The 22,728-nt window shown below is 40.5% G+C and overlaps 1 protein-coding gene across 1 annotated transcript in view; it reads right to left on the reverse strand.

Moving 5' to 3' along the window:
- Nucleotides 1–697: 697 nt before the first annotated feature.
- The window catches only part of rab40b (RAB40B, member RAS oncogene family), a 35,187-nt gene continuing 13,156 nt past the window's right edge, over nt 698–22,728 (reverse strand). Inside the window, exons 2-6 of the mRNA XM_064323074.1 lie at nt 15,690–15,750; nt 11,816–11,876; nt 7,396–7,473; nt 4,542–4,764; nt 698–2,826 (exon numbers count right to left, since the gene is read on the reverse strand). Of these exons, the coding sequence (XP_064179144.1) occupies nt 2,555–2,826; nt 4,542–4,764; nt 7,396–7,473; nt 11,816–11,876; nt 15,690–15,750 (695 nt within the window). The 3' untranslated portion in view covers nt 698–2,554. The remainder of the gene's footprint in view (nt 2,827–4,541; nt 4,765–7,395; nt 7,474–11,815; nt 11,877–15,689; nt 15,751–22,728) is intronic.

Below are 22,728 nucleotides of genomic sequence, written 5' to 3' on the forward strand. Positions count from 1 at the left end.
GTGACTGGCTTTTATGTTCCGAAACATGAAATCAATAATTATTGGTTAGATATCCAAAAAAGTATTTTTATATTTTTGATAAGAGAATGCAAACAATGCCCTATTTTTTTATCCAAACATGAAAAAGTTAAAATTGGGAAATTTGCTCCTTGCTCCATAGCGATGCCTATTAATGTGTAGTTCACACTCTATCATAGTCATTCTTACACTTGTGCTTCCCTCTTGTCCCTCTTGAAAGATGTCAAGTAGGCTACAGAGAAAACAAGGAAATTCAGAGAGAATTAAAGCTGACCCTGAAAGTAGAGAGGAGGTCTTGAGGGAAATATGGAGAAAGTAAACAGTGCTTTACTTTTCTATTAACAGATATCAAGAGAAGAAACTGAAGGGGATTTTTTTTTAATTATGGTGCAGCCTCTTCCTCCATCTAAAAGAGAAGACAGAGCAATATGGAGAAATTTCCAGCTGAAATATAAAGAAACTGAAAAAACTATTGGGATATATGAGTATTACCATCACCCAATATGTTTATCAGCATCCTGTAATGAACATTGGACAGACTGACCACACACACACACACACACACGCACACTACTGATGTTTATTATGGATTATTATTAGGCGAACTATTTGTTGTTGTCCTGAGCTACAATAAGCAACCATAGGAACTGTCCAAATGAAAACAAGGTACACAGCAAACTTACAAGGGAACTTGATTTTATTTCTCTGTAAAATTCACATTGAGTAAAACATTTTACAAAGTATTACATTTTGATGTTGTGGCTTAAAATTGTTAAATGAAAAAGCCACTCAACTCCAGGTCCTGCAGTGTTTGCAGATATTTTCTCAAACCATGCACAATACCACCTTATTTCACCAATGAGCTTACTTGCTGAACAATGGAGGTAAAAAAAATGTGTGAAATCAGGTGGTGTAGTGCGGGAGAAAATACCTGCAGACACTGCAGTCTGCAGGACCTGGAGTTCAGTAGCACTGATAAAGATGGACAATTCATGTTCTTTTTTTTCATATTCAAAATCATAAGGAATTACTCCTTAATAAGTTTAATCAAAACTAAACTGTAACCCCACTTAGTGAATAATTAAGTGTTTAGCTTGTCCACTGGTATTATCAATTCTTCTAAAGGTTTCATGTAAAATGAAACAACGAACTATCAATTTCTAACTATTTAATAATCCATCGACTATGGGACTATAGCATTTCCACTTGTAATCAGCATGAAAACGTGAACAAGAGTGAACTCTAATACTTACGTTTAATTTGCTGAGTTGGCCCCTCTCTTAGGCTGTGTTCCCATTCTTGTCCCAGTCAATAGCCATGTTTTGAGAACATTATTTTTACATTATCTTTTCATCATCCAATACAGCTACAATGGGTAATGGAGTATACGTTTAACTGAACAAAGGTTGAAAACGGCATTTGAGGGGTTACATGCTTGAAATGATATGGATGGCAATTTAGCCCTGCTATTAATATTAAAAAGGCAATATTGAATTTTCAAGTAGCTGATCCACCCCCATATTAGTAGGTCTTCAGTGTAAGCCAGTACAAAAAACCTAGGCTTTCTGAAAATAAACACTTAAAGGACATGAAGATTACTCAGACATAGTATATGTCATGGTCTCTTATTTATGTTGGCAAAATATGAAGTCATTTGATATTTTCTTATTTTGCACACAACTGTAATATATCTCTTGATTACACTCACAGCATTGTGCATTTCACTTTGGAGAACAACTAATACTCACTTTCATCCAACAAAGGTGTTTGAGCAGTGAGACAAGCCAAGAACTGTTTATCCTGTGGCAATGTTTATTGGAAAGTCATAGTCTTCTTAACTGCAAAACACATTTTCGTGCAGACATCCTCTTAAGCCACCTCAATGTCTTTGGTATCTTCCTTTTGGAAGGACTGCAGTGCCCATTACTGTACACTTTTATAGAAGTAAACTGTGATACAAACCAAACATTAAAACACAACAGTATCAAACATAATACATATCAAATACATTTTAAAAGAGCTGCTTTTTTCTGCCATTCAATTTCAGTATAGATTTAATCTCTTTAATTCATTCTCATATTCATTTCAAAGATGACCATCCCCAGGTCCATCTGGGAAACTGCTGAATTACAGAGTCCAGCTTGTACAGTCATCATACACAGAATCGCTGGTATTGTATGGAATGATGTAATATTACACCTATTCCATTCTCCGACTTCCATCCTTTTGAGCCCTGGCCAAAAGTCAAACATTTATGATATATTATAAATGCTTTATACTCAACATAAAACAGCAACAATGGCTCAGACCAGATTTCGAAGTAAAACGCCCCTGTTATGTGACTCATCTCCAAATGCAGACCGTAGTCAGTCCGCCGCGGAGCGGCTAAATCTGAAGCGGATCTCGCAGCACATTCGGAAAAGGGCGTGGCTCAGCCTGTCCCCTGCTAGCCGACCCTCGGAGATGGCGCTCTGGCCCTGCTCAGTAACTCCAGAGCGCAGGCCTTCATCAGGAACACACTGCCTCCCCCTCAGAGCTAAGATATCTTGCAGCTGTTCCTGGCGCAGCTCTGAGAGGGGCTCTGAGGGGGGCGGATTAATTTGGATTTCTTCAGGCTGTTCCTCTTGTTGGCGCTGTTGGCAGTGACAGAATATGAGCGTCCCTGCATCATCCTGGTATTCAATCCGTTGGCCATTGAGAAGGACTTCAGGTGGCTCTTTAAGGCAAAGGGGAGGGGAAGTTTTTCCACCAAGTGAACTGGCGTGCAGGACACTATGGAGCGGCAGCACAGGTCCTGCAGACTCAAAACTGGGGGAAGGGAAGCATTCATTTTAGACAATGACATAGTCAAACGTACAGATGAAATGAGATCCCCTAATGTAGTCTGAGTCCCTGATGGCAGTCATAGTAAGCAAAATACCAGTCAAGTCCTACCACTATATGCCCAGTGCAATCCCAGTAAACGTGACTGCATTTGGCATGTCATAGCTGGGGGAGTTACTTTCATCAAGGCCCCTAGAGTGGTTGAATCTGCTTTTGATCATAGTTTGTAGATGCATTTTATTTGCTTTGTTAAAAAAGGCAGTGGTCTTTTTAGGTTTATCCCAAATATTTCAACATATTGTATGTTGTATAGTTTTAAAGTCAGGGCATGCTGTTCAGATTAGATATTGAAGACCACATGTATTTTAGGCAATATAAATATTTTTAAATGAATATTTCTATTCAAGATTACAGAAAATAGATTAAAGTGTGTTCTTAGAACATTCCATAGAAAAATGGAAAAATAACCACCTTCACTGTGCAGTATGGTATTAAATCAACAAAGGTTTAACTTACAACCTCTCTGCATACTCTGATACTGTACAACATACAAAATATGGATTCATGAAATGGTTCATGGCAGCTAAAAAGTTATAAAGGTCATGCAGAATTATTAAGATACCATTTACACAGTTGCAAATATCTGAACCTTCCTGCTACAATCCAACAATTTACTGCAGTCAATTATCAATGATTATCATATTGCCCTGATAATTTGTTTGCTCCCTATTAAATAATATTACTTCTAAATCCAAAACATGTTCAATTAACAACAAGGAACAAGGGAACATCAAATGTGCACTCAATCTGTAGATAGCAAAAAGAAGTCCTCACAGCAAACCAGTGTGAAGAATGTCTCAAAATACTGAAAGGTCTTAGACCTTTTTACTGTATTCTTTCATAGCTTTATTCTTATGACCCAGAGAAGACAAAGCACTCTGCTACCTGATGCAGAAATTTCATTAACATTATCTTGAGTTTCCTCCTGCAAACGTACACTTTTTTCACCCTTTTAACAGGGATTTTAAAATGTCATTTTCACCAGGAGAGGTGGAATAATGATTTTGATTTTAACGTTGATTTGCATGGATTAGCAAATGATCTCATGTTCTGAGTTATTAAGAGATATAGAACATGGATGCTTACTACTGTAAAGGAAAGTAATAACACATTACAAGTAAAAGTGAAAGGTCCCTCTGCACAAAAATTCAGCGTACACTTTGAAAAGTTTGATTTCAAGAGTTAACACTAGAGGGCACAATTTGTAAAATAGTGCGGATGTTCCAGAATTCGTCATGCCTATTTCGGGGTCATCGCTGGGAGAAAGTGTTCTATTGTGTAACCCAAACCACTCTTTCACATAATTTTCTTTGAGCACACATTCATTCCAGAGGCAGCTCTGTTAAATACAGCCTATACAATCACTTAATTAACAGGAGGGCCAAGCAGTAAAATAACAATCACACCATTTGTGTTTTATGTTCTATGGTTACATAATTTATAGTATGGGATTACTCACAGTACAATTCATTAAAAAGCATAGGTAACTTGTAGAAAACCCCTTCACAAGTTCAGCAATGAAACTTGCCAAGTGGGAAGGCTGTAGAAGAGTGATAGAAGGTGTGTTCAAAGAAACCCTTGTAAAGAAACTTGTAATGAAGAGCAGAAATGATTTAAAAATTCTGGCTGCTGGAAGGTACCTTTGTTGGGCCTCCAGAGCCGCTCCATGCCGTGGCGCAGCAGGACGATGCGGGCCAGCTCTGTGAAGGACTCGGTGATGTTGAAGTTGCAGAGAGGGCTGACCTCAAAGAAGGTGACGCCGAGTCGCTCGGCGTACACCTGCGCCTGCTCCGTGCTCACCTGCCGCTTGTACGCCAGGTGCAGCCGGTTCCCCACCAGGATCTTGGGCACACCTGGGGCATGCTGAGAACAGACAGTCAAACAGCATGTGATTGCAAAACAGCGTCGAGTAGATACAGTACCCAGAATCAAACACTATCTGAATATACTAATGATGTACAGAAAGTAATACAGATGTACCAGGCTTCTTTTGAATTACACATAAGGTTATACAGTACAGCTGCATCCCTTTATACCATCACACTAATTGAAGTTAAAGCATCATTTGCATTCACTGACAGTAATCAAGGCCTATTATAAGATAAAATAATCAGTACTTCCTCTACAAGCATCATATACCATGTACATTCAACGAGAGATTGAAGTTAATTTTGTGTGGTTCAACTTCAAAAGCGAATCACTTTTAATGTTCGTCTCAACTGTAGTGTAACAGCCTTCGACAATTAGTCCCTGTTATAAATACAGTCAGAATGAACCATGAAGCTGAGAACATGTAGCTCCAGTGACCTCCGAAGGTCACTAGTGTGAGGCTCATTTCCTCTTAGGTTTTGCTGTAAGTACCGAAGACTATGTGTACTGACAAAGAACAACGCATATCCTCACCAATCAGCACTAGGGGACATAGTCAGGCCATTTTTATTTTAATATTTGTTTAAAAAATCACTTATTTTCATTTTCAACAGAAGATCCAATGAAGAGAACAGACAATGTACAGACAATAATACTGGAAAAGTTCTAGACAATGGTACTGAAAAAATTAAAGTATTCATAAAATGTGAATTTACAGTTGCAAATAGACCAAAGGAACTAGTCAAATGAAAAACAAAAAATGCATGGTACTGCAGTCTCAGTTGGGTGGGGAAGGGAGTATTGCAATTAATTCTTCTGACTTCATTTTGCAGATCACAGCTGGATTGTAATCCTCTTCATGGTAAAATGGATTTCCCTGGAGTATTCAACATGTCACATTTGTTAAGACTGCTGCACTCTCTTATTCTGAATATCACCCCAAGGTATGACTCAAAGTGCACTTCTCAGTCAGTCTTCTTGAAAATGACTAAACTTGCATATAATTCCTTTTTCATTATCTGTATTTTCCATTCTATAAACATTGACAAGGAACAAAGTGAATTAAGCCTTTATGGTCCTTGCTCGTTACCCTTGTTTTCAGGAAATGTCAGTACCATACCTAGGCTTCACTATGTTCTTCCTGGCATTGCTCATGTCAAAAACAGAAATTTGATAAATGCTAAATTGTGATTTAATCTATCGTATGTGACCTGGAACAATCATGTAAAACAAGCCTTTAAGAACTAAACAAATGCCAGGAATTTGGTGATTTTGAAACATGTATTCTTTTCCATTAAACCCAATTAACATTGCACTTTAGACTTTTTACCATATGAAAATGCACAGATTTACTTGCTCTTTACAATTACATTGACTATGAAAACTTAGCAGAGGAAAACTAGATTCTCATTTTCTTCCAAAGCTTCTATCACAAAGCCAGACTTATGCAAGGTCTTTTGTAGATTTCAAAGCCTTTTACATGAAGGGGAGGAATTAATTAATATAAACCACCAAATAGCCAGATTCATTCAGCCCATTAGAGAAAACACTGCTCTGTGATAAAACTATGGGGTCTTTCTCGCAGCCACAGCGGGCCTCTGCATTGGAGTCTTATGTTAGTGAATATATTGGATTGCAGAATTTGTTTAACTGGTCCACACGGAAGTCTGCTATTATGGCCCATCTGCAGCACTTCCTGTACCAACCTGGTGTCTGGAAGTTCTAACCAAAGCAAGCCCTACTTACCTTCTACAGTCATACTGCATTGTATGCCTGTTAGCTAAAATGTTTAGCTAGTGTCACATGGAATTCGATAAAGCACAGCTGGTAAACAGGAAAACATTAACAGACAGGTTTTTAGAGAAGCAAGCCTTACACACACCTACCAGAAAGGAAGATATAAAAAACAAGGGTTTTCATTCAAATGCCATTAAAACTTTGATCATCTGGATGCAAAATGCAAAGGCCCAAGCCAGCTCTGGTTTGGACCAATGCATTTGGCCAGAGTGAATTTTCAACCAATCACCAATTTAATCCAGCCCTTAGATATGCAGGAACTTCATTGCTTGGTACATTCCAGCTTATGTCCTGCACCTGCCAATAGGCTGACAGTCTGCTTGACCCTCCTTTCTGTGGCCCCATGGCGAGGGCCAGCACATGTTCAGCTGTGGCTCCTCAGGGAGGCTTACTGCTGGTAGACCGGAAAATCACCACCTTGTGTTTACACTCTACGCTGCTCCACTAGTTTGTATCTGTATGTTCCAAACCAGATTTTCTTTTCTTATAAATTGTAATTCCCTCAAGATATAAGATATTGCATTACAATACAATAGGTATTAAATATTTTAGTAAATCATGTATTTACTGAGAATTATATAAAAAGATTAGAATTATATTCAAATTTATTTTTGATTAATGCAATTGCATCTCTAATAAACTATGGTACTAAGATGTACTTTATAACAGCACCTCTCATCCAGAATAATAATAATAATAGTAATAACAAAATTGAACAATCAGTAACCAACAACACAGAAGGCTTAAAACGATAGCTCATATGAACATATACAACAGTAGCGTGGGTGGATTTCTGTGAGGGTCTTAAACTGTGAGCAAGAATCTTACCTCATCAATCTCTTTGATCCATCTGTCGATGCCATCAAAGGACCAGCGGTTGGTGATGTCATATACCAGGATTACACCCTGCCAGGAAATAAAACATGGGGTATTTCACCACAGCTTAGGATCCTCAGTAAACTATGATGTGAAGAGTCATTTCACTGGTGTATGTGCTGATGTGGAATCTATTTCATTCGGGCAGCTTTCTCACACACATGACTGTGTGCAAAACAGCGCTCACTTCAGCCTCGTAGTGGTTTTTTGGAATTATTCACTCATTTGAACTTGTCAATGCGACCACTAAAAATTGGCAGAATTGGGAGCACTCGAGCGGATGAAGTTCTAAAGCCACGGGTACTTCTGAAGTGCTTCAGTAGACTGATTTAAATATTCATTCAATTCAGATGCATACTTAAACAAAATGCAAAACAATGTTTCTAACTGCTGAAATTAAGGTAGATTGAAACAAGGGACCTGCAAAATATCAGAAAGACTTGATAGCCATAAATCAATATTGGCATGTCAATAACAGTCTGTGTCAGTCGATGATTCACCCCAGCTACTGAAGGGATGGTGCTATATATATAACTATAATCTGCTCACTAAGAATGGGTCAGCCTTCCACAAAATAAAAAAACACAATAAAACAATGAGCTTGTGCTTATTTGAGTCAGAATGAATGCAACAGCGTATTGTATTGAAAAACATCAACTGATTGATGTTCCAATCCATTTAACATAGGAAAGTGAGCCAACTAGTGTGGTGTTAAGCAAAGGGGCAAAATCCGTCCATTGTTGTTGTGTTCCTGTTGAATCTGCCAGACCTTCAGAACTGGAAACTTAACTCTTTCCGTTATCTGTCGCCTACAGGCTCATATATCACAGAGAATTGGCCTCAGTACGTTTTACAACAGTTAATAAATAATTAACATAATAATTGCTACTACAGAATATTCTTTCAACCATCAAAGATATACTGGGTCAGAAAAAACAACCAAGCTATTTCACATCTACAGAACTGTGAAAAACAAACAACTATCTATAATTAAAACAACATTTCATTCAAATGCCATTAATTCTCACAGACTTGCTGTGCAACTCTTGAGTGGGATTCTACTATCAAAACCAGTGCCACGCACTTGTATGGCTAAATAAGAGTGGTTGTTTCACTATCAACAACTTCAACATTAGTAAAACCTTCTACAGGTTTTTATAAATAATTATACTTATAAAAGAATCCAGATTTTCTCCCTAATTAGTAATTGGTAATGGTGCCCAAATCACAACTTTGTCATGTGAACCTACACAAGAGGCACTGCAGTAGATGGGTGTGCAGTTCTGCACTGTACTCTTACATGTAACTCTTACATGGAGCAGACCAGAGAAGACGAGAACCACTAATCTCCTACTGATGAATGCTGGTAGCTTGTTTTTGACAGGTGCATTGTTGGGTGAAGCGTATGGAACAGTAGTTCAAGGGACCATGATTGATGTTAACCCAACATAACCCTGGTGGGAACTAGCCATTAACTGAGTCCTGCCACTGTGGACTGCCAATCACAATGGTCAAATGAAACAATGCAGGCTTAAATCTGTGAAGTGATGGATACTGCGATGAGTAAGTACCTTTACCAGCTGAGTGAAAGTTCATACAGTATTTTGTAGAAAGTAGCATGTACAGCAACTTTTCTGGAGAGCTTAAATCTACCAACAAAAAAAAAACTCTTTTTAAAATATGCCATGCTAAATGGACCTGTGAATTCTTCCTGAAGCCAGATTCCAATTTGGTGTGTTAGACAGTGTAAATTGTCCAGGTCCATTGTTACCTGGTTGTTTAAGACATCATTACAGCACCCCTTGACATTTTCCACAATGCACTCAAAAGTGCAGAAGTGCTCACATAACACATTTATTACCATTTAAGACCCCCCTCAAACCCAAAAAGCGACTCAGTCCTCACCACCATATCTCACTCTCACTATGACTGTGCATGACCCTCAGGTCTGCCTTTCCCCAGAAATAGTCCATTAGCACTACTTCCATCCTGACAGACTCTTTCTCTCAGTCTCTGCTTGAGACTGTTCTCACTCCTGTGAGAACAAACTGCAGTATTAACATTCTTGCCTGGTCTGTGACACGGTGTGGAGCTGCTTCGCACACCTTTGTTTAATGATGTCCATCATAAACCACCAGCAAACTAAAATGGAAAGTAGAATTAGCCGTGCGCCAGCAGAGCCACTCTTAAATAAAATCAAAGTTTTACTGAGGTAGCTTTTGATAGCCGTAGCGCTGGGCTTATTATTAGTGGTAGAGGACACAGTGTACCACTGCAGCCTGCTCCCTTGCACGGTCGGGGGCGTCATTTCCATGGTAACCCTAAGCCTCCGCGGCAGAGCTGGCTTCAGGGTGTCTGGCAGGTGACGGTACAGTATTCATTGATCCTGTCGGTTATACCCCTCCACCAGGACCAAGCCCATCAATCACACTGTCCCGCACACCTGTCCACGGATTGACTCATGACCCTCTCAGTACCCCCCTCCCCTTCTCTACACATGCCTAAAACACAGTGATCACCATGCCTCCCTTGTGCTGGATGCTGAGCTGAACCGTGTTTGCCGACAAGGAGCAGCAGTGCTCTTAAACTTCACCTGGTTAGGATCTACATCCACAGCTGTGCTAGCTAGCTTTACCTATTCAAAGTTACTGATGGTGAATGACTCTGCATGTTTGGCATATACAGGAGACTCATAGGTTTCACAAGGTCAGTCACAATCTACCTCCAAAATGTTATTAGACTCCTGTGCTAATGTGACTATTAAAATGTTCTCGCAGAGCAGATGCTGTAATCCAGGGTGCTACATGGAGTTTGTATTTATGCAGCTGACTAACTGAGCCAGTTTTCTCAGGATTTAAACCAGCTGTGTTCTGGGCACAAGCTTGTTACCATCACCACTGCATGCCACCTTGCACACGCTCAGCCTCAGATACAGACCGGGGTCAAACTACCATAAGCAGGGTGGCTCTGTTGAGGGCAAACAGGCTGATATGGCAGCAGAAGAACAAATAACTCAAGGTGACTGGTGTCCTTCAGAGTGATTTACTTAGGGAACAAGCGCACACACTGTACCTGACCATCTGGTAAACCATGTGTTACTTCTGAACCCCCAGTATTAAAAGCTGGTGCTTCAAACAGTGCAACAAGACAACTTGCAACTGAGAAAAACCTGTTTTTCCAGGACAACTATTGTTTAAGATTAAACAATCTACTGTATATTTTAATTTCAAGTTGACCATATTCAACCATTTTAACATGAGAATACTCACAACTGAAGTGTATGAAATTCATTCATGGTGATAGAGGTCCTAATAAGAGAGGGTCAATGCACATTTCAGTCCAATGAATCTTCAGATAAATATGTATAATCTGTGCCAGAATTTTCTCTAGCAAGAATTACTGTATGGAGAAAAAGCATGTCAATTAAGCATGTCAAGTCTGGGTGCTTTGCTCGCTAGGGTGTCCAGCTAAAGCACTGATGTGCCCCGAAGTCCAGCTGTGAGACTCCTTTTGTTGATTTGGCGCCAGTCTAAAATGGCTGCGCAGCTCAGAACAAAAAGAAGAGAACTGCATGTGCTCTTCAGGATGTGCGCTCTGCAACCTCCCACACTGATGGAGGACACTGCAGCCATCCAGCAACAGAATGGACTTGGAAATTATGATCGGGCAAAAATAATTATATATAAGACAAAAGAAATGAAATACAGGGTGAAATATTTGTCAGAGTTTTCCTGTGATGCTATTTTAATATTCTTGAATACATTGTTGTTAACATGAAACAGGGGTCACCACTTCTTTTTTGGGCTTCACAAAAGTTGCACAAAGTGCTACATGGTCAAAATTAAGCATAAGCACATTTATTATACTTTTTTCTACATCCATTGTTTTAATCCTCTGTGCTCTTACAGGCGTAACAACAACACATGGCCCCATTTTGCTACATAATACACTTTCCACAGGAAGCACTGAGCCATGGGTGGTACCTTCAGCAGCACTGTCAGTAAAGATATGACACCCTCAGGAATTTCAGCACGAGCAATTCCACACAAATGACCTCAGATGCAACTGAAAAGCCAGCTTTTTAATGAGGTCCCTGAGGACCATAATTGCCTCTCTCTACACTGGGTTAGGCAACAACACTCACCTGAGTAAAAAATAATAACGTTGAATAACAATGCTTTACATGGAATAACACTTTTCATGATAAAGAAACACTGATTCCAGGTAAATCTCAGAGGTGAAATATGTAGTGAAACAAAGAATCACCATTACTAAACATAAAAAGTGGTTAATAAAAAAAAATGTTCCCCGTTTTCTTGTGAAGGCAATGAATCACACACACACACACACACACACACACCAAACATCATACCTGTGCTCCTCTGGAGTAAGACCGAAATATGGTGCAGAATCTGCCTTGGCCAGACGTGTCCCTAAAAGAGAACAGTACAGGGGCTGAGTGGCCATAGGCACATACATGGTGAGACCTTCAGGTAGGCTTTATTACAGACTGCTTTCCACATTCATGGTTCATAGAGAAAAAGCATTCTTCCAGGTAGCTGTCCATAAAACTGGAGGCCAGTTTTCTTTGGCTCACTGGCTCATGGACATGGACATGGAAATTTGTTACAAAAACAACTGCATGCAGATATTCCTGTAGCACAATCCAACTGTGCACTGGTCAGTCTTACACAAGCAAACTAACATAATAGCACTCATTCCTTTCCCTGTTTAACTGCAAAGCAACATAACTATTATACATTGATTTATACATTCAAGAATACTTTAAAAATGTATACACATTCTTCCATCTCAGAAGTTAACATGACAGAACATGTCAGAGAGTGGGGTGTGTAAATGTACGAGTTAACTGAGGCAGGATAACAGGGTTGGTGAGCGACCATTTTTACATTGGAAAAATCTGGTCTTATTTTCATTAAAGACAGCCTCTGCGTACAGCTACTTTTAGCAATTAATCCAAATCTCAACAATTCAGCAGCATCTTGCTTAAATCAGCCATTAACAAAATATTCACACAGATTTGCTTGACTAGAACAGAATATAAATTACATGACCTCATTACATAACATAGTCCTAGATTTTGTGTTGAATGTGAAGTGGGAAATCACAACTGATGGCTTTGTACTCTCATAGGTGTGTCATAGCACATGGACATTTTTAGAATGCTAAGGCTCCTTAAAAATGGTTCACAACATAACATTATCACAGGAGACTTGTTTTATTCAAATTGTTTTATGCCATGAAGTATGGTCTGAAGTACACACAAGTATTTAGTTAACATGAATACTATGCAGTTGCTGTATTTCTTGTTAGAAGTCAAAATTCATGAAATATATCATTTGGGTCCAAGAATTGCTGAACCTGCTACTTGGAGTCAGTATTCAGCTTCAGAAAAAAAATTATGAAAAGGCAAAGATTATGAGAATTACCCTAGAAAATAAAACAATGAAAATGAGAGGTGTTTGCAGTCTCTGCAGGTGTTCGCTTTTTTTCTTCTTCTTCTTTTGAACCAGCATTGAAAACGAAGATATGGTAATGGTACGACTATTGCGATGTGTGTACAACACAACGCCAAATTCACAAGCTGCATCCTGATATAATTGGATTAATTCTAAAATAATAGGTGATAATTCATTTTCCAATGAATTTTCTTCTGACTAACAAAGTCATTAACAGATCATTAGAGGCACTGGAAGTATTGGAGTTGCCAATTATTTATGTGAGCAAACAAATTCTATAGACATAATTCTGCGGCTGCATTGCATCCTGATTTCATTATGATCATTAACAATATTTTTTAAAAGCTGTTGTTTTTATTCTGTAGTTATAATGATCATCACCATCATTTTTTTCCAGTTTGCATGTAATGCATTTTTAAACTTTGTCATGCATAATTCCCAGAGATCACTCCTTTTCAATATGCTTTCCCAATAAGCCTAAAGTTTATTCTTAAATTCATTAGAACTTTTTATCACTTAAAGTTCACTTTCCAGGGGTTTTGATATTACCATAATTTAGTGTTCGGGTATGTTTTCGATCATCTCAGACATACCAGACATCTGCGCTTCTGTTCATTCTTCCATCTGCATTAGCCATCTTGTATGTGTTGCTGACCGTTGAATATGTGTGATTTTTCAAAAGGCCCACAATAAATTATCACATTTGTGGAAATTAATAGATTCCTAATTTGTGCTCTATCATGTTAATTATTTTGTGATTCATGTAATTAGCCATATCGGGGCAAAAACTCTGCACAAGGTCAACTGAGCAGCAGTCAGCGGCACTTGCGGTGCGATCATAGGGTCTCTTCTGGTGGGCAGACATTGAAAATGCTTCGTTTTTAACAGGTAGCATCAATGAAACTGATAAAAGGCATGCACTAAGTTACATAATTAAGCTGCTGACAGCACAATGCAGAGGTGCTATTGTAAACGTCAAATAAAAGCAAACATATGACATCCACTAATCCTCACAGATCTTGACAGAAACATAGAAAAGGTCCCCATAAACAGCTTTATTTCTTTTTCTAATTATATTGTATAAATGTACTTTAATTAAACCATATTCTATCTAGACCTAATGGAGACCTTTACAACTTGTGAATAACATTTCATATGGCCCAGGCAAAAATATTATTTATGTGCAAACATTCATTGAAAGAACAGGAATTGCAGTTTTACATTCGCTTTGTGTACTTGATGTAAATTCACCATTTTGCTACTAAGATTGAGTGTGAAACCTTTTTCTACCACCACTTTGCTGACAAAGGTGAGCAAATGGATCATTTGCTGTCCTCTGCTGTTCAAACAAATTGATAAGTCTTTTGCTCATTTCGAACCCTTTTCCAGTGTTTGACCTGATTGAGCAGTAGGCAGGTTAATTAAATGCTACCACCCCTCATTAGAGATGTTAGAATGATTCATCTTCACCATTTTCACTTCTGTTCCATCGATCAAAGACGTTTAATTGCGAGAGGTACATCATTAGCAGTGGTCCCTAATCTCTCTATACTACAAGAGGGGAAACAGATCTCCTCTGCCTGGTCTGTGCATCATACTCTTCTCTTTTCTCTTTTCTCACTTTACAGAATTAATCATATGAGTTTTATCCACAAAATTCAGTTCTGATTTTTAAAGAACTTTGTCCTGGGTAGCTTGCTGCAGGGAGGACTCATGTGTTAAATAATTTAGAAAGCTGTGTTCAGATTGTGTTCAGATTGTGTTAGTATCATGTAGCTGGGAAAAATGGATGGGAAAAAACATTTGCTAAGGCATTGCATTCCCCTGGACAGCATATGCATTTACAAATGAATAATTCAACATCTGCTTAACTAACAGACTAAACTTAGACAAATAGCCAAATGAAGTAAGACAGAGTAAAATGAGTCGTGTTGCTCTAAAGGAACTAAGTGCCAGCTACATTCTGCAGCCAGAATGCTTTTGGTTGGGCAGATCTGTAATGACATACTAAGAAATAGAATGCACATTCTTTGCATTTTCTTTCTGTTGGGTGTATTTTCATGTGATTCTGTCCCTCGTAGCAGCTTCAAATGCTACCCCCACCCCTAGTCTCAATGAATCTAAGAGTCTTGCAACAATACGCCATTCTCACAATAATGAGATCAAAATTAAAAACACTCTGTGGATATTTCAGAAGGGGTAAAAATATTGTTGTGGACTCGTGCCACAAATCCAAAACCAAGTATGACCAATCAGACCATGCCACTTTTATAGGCATTAATATAACCTTATAAATAACAAAAACATGTTACATTACATTACATTACAGGCATAATGTTTAATGGCAGAATCCAAATAATCCAAAGTTTATTTAAGAAAATCTAGAATGAAAAAGGTTGATTCTATGTTGATTGTCCCACTGTGAATAGAGAAATCGTGCTACAAAGACATGCGAACCGTCAGTCATTTCACAGACGTTTTTCCCTTGAAGTTATTTTTCTCATATGACCAATGAAAACAGTATATAAATCACCTGTCACCAGTTTTTAAAGCTCAGGGACATAACCCTTCTCACAGTATACCACACTTCCAGATGTGTCCCACGCGGGAGATCACAGACACAAGGGATTCTGGATATTCTTTCCTTTTCTAAACTTTTCTGTGGATACTCTTTGCAAATTTGTCACATACATGCGGTGCTTTTTGTATTTACAACTTTGGAGCTTTTGAAACAGTCACAGAACAGTGCCAATTATCCAAATTTACCAGAGTTGTAGTTTGACCCTCCGTCCATCAAGCAGAATGGTGGTTGTCTTGTAATCGATTCCTGTGAATGACAAAACAGAGAAGAATCAAGCAAACTGAGATAACCTTAACTGGTAAAATGACTGTGTCAGTATGTCACTCTAGGAGGACCACTCTCTGTGGCTGGAAAATGCAGAAAGGAACTCAGTAACAGATGAGAAAAAGGAACTGTAGTAGGGCTCAGTGTAGAAAACAAGGAGTGCATTGTGGACATTAATTTCATACTTCATGTTGACTCAGTTGCATGCTCCAGAAACCTGCGCATGATATAATAAGCTTGTATAATAAGCAATATCTCCAAGGCAACTTCCCCCCTGTCCCCAACATCTCAATCTCCCCATCATCTGTGGTGAACCTGTCAGTCAGGTATTCTTTTCCCCTTCTTATAATAATCATTTAAAGCACATGGTGACAAATATGACTGGAACTATGAGGAGGATCTTCCATTGCATAATTGTCGCCAAGGACAGCAGTCTTTTAAAAACAAAAATGTCATTGGTGTGACATCACAGTGCAGCTGACAGGTCATCACTGTGAATTAAAAAGCTCTGGCTTCAGGGTTCTATCCTCTCAGCGATGCGTCCACTGAACGCATGCTTCAGCTGTCCCAGTGTCGAGCCCAACACGATGCCGAAGACATCTGCTGCAGCCCTGTGGGATGTGTTCAGCGAGGGGTCTGCACACTCATCACAACAACCTGCACTAATTACACCCCAGAGCTCCAGCACACACACATACACACACACACGCACACACACGCACATACACAAACACGCGCACGCACGTGCATGCACACGCACATACCTCCCCCAGCCCTGCGTTACATTCAGGAGCGCCAGAAAGGCTGTGTGTTCTTACGCAACCGCACACTATTTTATTTTCTGGAAGAAAAACTTGGAGAAACACTGCGCGATCCAATTCAAATAACTTTTTTTGAGGGGAAATATGCCATTTCGTGCCTCTTTCTGTGGTAGTTACTTTAAAAACAGACATAAAGGGAGAACCATTAAAAATGACAGTCAATGATGAGCCACTGGAGAAGAAAAAGGCAGTTTCAGATAAAATCAAAGTAAAGAGCATCAAAATAATGATCTCAGTCAACAGGAGGGTATTTCTCTCCTAAGTCATGTGACCTGCGAACCATCCATGCGCAAGAGTGGTGTCAGGCTTCCTCTTCCCATGAACTCACCTTCCCCAGCCCTGAACCCAGCTCACTGGGTGTGGATTTTACCTAAATTGTCCACCTTCTTCCAAGAGGCCCGAAGGTGAACGCACAGCGGGGTTCTCAACCGCTGACATCATAGTGGCTGTAAAGAGAGCTCCCCTCTATGCCTCCACTCACAGCACGGATCACCTTCCCAAAGCTTCAGGAGCTGTCACACGTCCTGACATGATGTCGGTCCAGACACTCTATAGTGTTGAAGAGTAGGCGTGCATTCCAACACTGTGTGCTGCTTTGCACCACCCTAAGGGTCTGAGGCTTGATGGTGGTTCAAATGTTCACACATCTCCCCTGTGGACATTATTTCCACCCTTATGTATGGAGTTACAGTCATTCTCAAAATAAAATCAAATTCAGAGAGTAACCAACTATGGACAGGAGTCCCTTGCCTTGTAATACTATCTTCAAAAAATGTAACGCACAGAAAAGCTGTGAGAAAAAGAACTAAATCTGTGTTGAAGAACTTTCAAGGGACCCGGTGAAAAATTTATGACTGGAGCAGAATAATGCATACCGTTATGCAAATACATTCTTACAGTAGAGTAGATTTAAGGTTTGAGGTTTTTTAATGGATGCAGTAATAACATTGCATTCAGCTGCACTGTTTAATCATATGAAAACTATGACATGGCAATGGCCACTGGTACAGCGGTCCTGTCAATTAATTAACACAGATCCAAGATTTGACATGGTTTAACACTCCGGAAAATTGAAATCAGCAGCCTCCACGGCTTGCCTTTACTTCTAAGTGCCATATGGTTGGCATACATAAAGACTAGTGAGTTACACGAGACAGCTGCAGTGTGCCTCCAACACCTGGGAGGTTAGAAGTCAAAATTCCACATCTACTCTGGAAACCATATCCCCAGTAACCACAATCCCCATAGGTTTCTGAACCCATGATGTTATCGCACTGGAATGACATTCAAGTGTGTGCATGTTTGTGTGTGACTGATTAAATCCACCTTCTCATGCTGCTGCAACAATGGGCTACCAACAGAATTTTGATATCATCAAACAAAAACAAGTTGTGTGGTTCCTCATTGCACAAGAAATATGGTTGACCCCCCACCACACATTTCTTTATCACTCCAGTACACTGAAATACGAGCTGTATTGGAGACCTGGTCAAGTTTACTATGTCATAGTATGCTATGCTATATTCATGGATTAAGGTATTTATTGGTGATTAACATTCATCTCTGTATTATCCAGAAGTTCAGCTTAACACCATTGATATGAATCATTCACTTCCAGCCTATTGAACAGTGGTTTATAGAGCAAGGCCTGGTCAATCCTCATTTTCAGATGAAAGGCCCTTAGCTTACCAACTGACTAGGTGGATAACTGCTTCAGGATTTTCAGGAATGTTTTACACTGACTAGCAGTAGACGTACCTGGTAAGTATCTCCTCCTGTGTCTCACTTCCTGAAAGTCCATCCATGTCTACCGTCCATGTTGCAAAAACATGGTTTTGCTAAAGTAGATGAATCTCAGAAAAGGAAATCTCAGAGAAGTTGTTTGATTCCACAACACAACTGGTCTGAGCAGCCAAGAGTTTGCTAGCTAAAAATGACCACACAATTCAATCATTTTTGGTAATCTTACCTTTATAAGCAATCATGGAAGATCATGGGAGAAGTGTCTGACTACAAAATAAGAATCTGTTCATATGCCGGTCAATCCAAAGATATGTGTCCAATGAGCAATGGTGGGAAATGTGTCAGAGTGGTAATTTCCACTTCCTGTCTGTAATTTCCATATTTCAGTTTAATAAATGTTCCATGAGCAATTTTGCAGCTAAGTTCGTACACCTCATTCTTCAGATTGTCTTATAAAGTGATTAAAGTTCTCAGCAACAATGTTATTATTTGGACACTGAGTACCAGTGTTCAAGCCCTGAATTCCCCACCCCCAAGCATGATTCATTTCACCACATTAAATTACTAGCAGGGTGTATCAACAGGATTCCTCCTGCAATTTGGGTGGGCTTATCCCCAAACAAAGTGCTTTTATGGCCAAGCATTACATCTGCAAGGACATAAAAAAGCTTGGCTGGCAAATCTAGGTCTGGTCAGGCGCAAGAGCACTGTGGAGATAAGGTTGCACACTGTTAATAATACCACTGTTATGGCTTGCAGGAACACCCAAAGGGGGGAAGAGTGTGTTGCAACGATCCGAAATGTTTCTGATATCACACATCTGAGAGACAGAAGCTGACCTAATTTGCCGCATTCTGCTCTGATTGAAGATGCAATTCCATAACACGCGCGCAGACGCATGCGTATCCGCATAAAGGTTCCGCTGCACGCGCTGAGGCGCACGTGCCCCTGTTTACATTTCAGAGGAGAAACGGAGGGAAGGCTCGCGGTGAGACCCTATGAATAATGGAAGCCTGAGGACGGTGCAGCCGGTGCTGCGTGGGGAGATAAACCCAGCTGAACGTGCGCACACACACGCAGACACATACATACACACGCACGCACACACACCCGCACGTGCACGCACACATGCCTGCCAACGCAGGAGATGCGCTGCTGGAGACTCAGCTCCCTGCTTCAGCTCTGCCTCTCAGGCACAGCAGCAGAAGAGGGGCAGGAGCCTGAAAGGGTCGGCGGTAAGACAGCGAGGGCAGTGCAGAAAAAGGATCCACCTGACAGGGCTCCTCACACAGCAGCCAAAGGAGAGATAGGCCCTGGCTACAGTGGCAGCGAGCAGGGCTCTATGTTTATGTGCTGCTGGGAAAATGCGATGTGTGTGTGTGTGTGTGTGTGTGTGTGTGTATGTATGTGTGTGTGTCTGTGCGTAAATGTCAGTCATTCATGTGAGTGTGTAAAGGTGTGTGTGACTGTGTATTGTCTGTCTGTGTGTGTGCGTGCATGCATGTGTGTGTGAGCAAATAAAGTCAGTCACTGATGTGTGAAGACTGATGCGTGTGTGAAGCGTGTAAAGGTGTGTGTGAATGCGTAATGTGAGTGTCTTGACTGTATAATGTGTGTGTGTGTGTGTGTGTGTGTGTATACACATTACTTTAGCTGCCAGCCAAAAAGAGAGGGCAGTGAAAGAGCTGCTAATGAAAAACAACATCACCGTAAAACGCAAAAGCTGACAGAACCTTGGTTGTTTCTGATGGGGGTGGAAATGCCATTATGTTCTGTTTTGTGTCATGTTTTAATTGGGCTTAACTCGTCTAAGCTAAAATCAGTAATTCAGAAAAAGCAAAGAGAATTGAATACCAGCTGCTGTCCTTGCCTTATATGCATGCAATACTCAACCCTGATTAAAACTGGTGATTTGCCATAAAGATTTCATTACAAATTTAGTAAAAGACTAATCACACATAGGCCTATTTAAATACAAGCCAAGTGTTAAACGGCAAATGGTCTCAACAATAGTCGTGGGCTACATTTAATTCCAAGCATAGGAGTTACAATCACACTTGAAACTTAAATCAAGGCCAAAAATTCATAATTTATTTCCTTATTACAATAAATGACACACCTTTTTGCTGTCACCGTGGGTGGCTATACTATGTTGATGCATTCTTTGCTACTATGAAAATAACGCTCACAAAACCGTCAACATCAAAGACTCATGGTATGATGCTGCCCCATTTGGTATTGACCTTTTTTCTCTAAAGGTCTTCTGTTCTTCCTTCATTAGCAGGCAGTGCTAGGCTTCCCCTTCCCATAGATTTAATAAAGCTTAAACAACCATACAAGACTAATATCACACGCATTCACACATGTACACTTGTACACATGCACATGCTCACACATACACACACACACGCACACAAACAGAATCAGCGGGAGAGGGAAAAATCTAAACACGGAAAAAATTGCACAACACCCAGGACAGCCATTTTGGATTACATCATATCTGTTGATGAATCTGCGGTGATGGCCAGCCCATGTACATGGGCAGAAGACTTGCTAACAATAACTGCTTTTTTCTAGCCAATACAACCGCTAACATAAGCCCCTTAATAGCATCTATTCTTTAAAACAAACAGCCAGTTGTTGTTTGCCCTGCCTTGCTTGGCTGACACTGTTCAGATCCGCAATCTCAATCTCACCCAGAGAGGTACAGGATAGGACTGAAGATATCCTGTTACACCCAGCCGAAGTTATGTGCCCCGTACTATATCAATCAAAGACATTGTTAAAAATAAAGAAATAAAACTAACAAGAACACTACACAATGCCACAATGAAGCTACCTGCACCTTTTATAGATAGGTACAGGAAGACAGCAAGGTTAAAGAAAAGAAACAGGAAGCAGGAAAACCGGAGGACTCTCTGGCTCTCAGGGTTTAATGGAAGACGGAGTGTGTGGTGACATCAGGGCGGAGAGTCAGACAAGCACAGGGGTGGCATGCTCCAGCCCTTCGGTGGCACGCGTCCAGCTGCCTGCAGTGCCAGTTGTTGTCCCACCCCCGCCGTAGCATCGCGTGCGTGACCCAGCGCAGGAAGCAAGCGGTTATGACTGCGCTTGTAATCCTGGCTGGCACGCATCGACACAACTTCCACCGACATGCAGGGCCACAGGAGGATCTCACTCCTTCTCCCACTCCCAAAACCAGGGGAATGCAGGTGCACTACTGCTTAACTGTGACACCGGAGGGCTTCTTCTCCCACTCCCAGAACCAGGGGAATGCAGGTGCACTACACCGGAGGGCATCTTCTCCCACTCCCACAGCCAGGGGATCCAGGAACTCTACCGTTTAACTGCCACACCACAGGGCTTCTTACTGCCAACACATTCCACAGGTCTTTAAAAAAAACCCAGGTCAGTGTGCATGGCTCGAGTCTAATAGGACCCAGCCACTCGTGCAGATCAAAATAACGCTGCTTCCAGCAGAACAAATGATACTTTCCATGAAAAGAAAAAGCTGCTTTTTGATACAGATTCACATTTCTTTTTGCAATATGTAACAACTTTGGGAATTAAAGTGGTAGGAATGGAAGGGATTGTGTAGCCAATCACATATGTGTGTGTGTATATATAGTATACACATACAGTACAAAAATGGGGGAAAGGCTTCCTCTTCATATTGAAATGGAGCACATATCCAGAGGACCCAAATTATGCAACACAAACAACTACAGCTAGAGAGCTGGCCAACTGTAAACATGGGAGGAAACCTTTTCAAAGGCAAGAGTGTCTGATATAAATATCCCTTACTTACAGTAAACAAGAAGCCCCCAAGAGACATTCCGCAATCTGAAAATAAATACTGTAAACTTATCCCACTAACACAACATCTAATAATATTTTTAATACCAGTTATTTATACTGGACCAGTCACTGATTTTTTATACTGCGAAAGATATTCCCTTTTCATACTGCATGAAACTCTCATAAATCAGCTGCACATGGACAGGGATGGCATCAGTCTTTGTGGTCTCTTGACTGATGTCCGAATCTGGCAACAGATGGAGCAGTGGCTCTATGACCATTAGCTAGCACACTTAATTTGCACACTTAATACTATATGGCTGCAGGGGTAAGGCAGCTGAAAATGTGACCGTCCTGCATATTTACAGCCCCTACGTCCCAGAGAGCGTGAAATCAGCGGCCGTCTCCGCTGACGAGCTTCCCTTCTGCTCAGCCCAGCGCGGAGTGTGAGGAGACCTGGAGCGGAATGAGGGGTCAGCGGACGCTCAGCTGACTGCCCGAAACGCCAGGAATGCCCCCTCCACCTGTGCGCTCATTTCACACAGCTCGGGGGTCAGCTGCACCTCAGGGAGGGGGACCACCCCCCCCTGCCAGTCTG

This window comes from Anguilla rostrata, chromosome 2, assembly GCF_018555375.3.
Source record: "Anguilla rostrata isolate EN2019 chromosome 2, ASM1855537v3, whole genome shotgun sequence".
Taxonomy (NCBI): domain Eukaryota; kingdom Metazoa; phylum Chordata; class Actinopteri; order Anguilliformes; family Anguillidae; genus Anguilla; species Anguilla rostrata.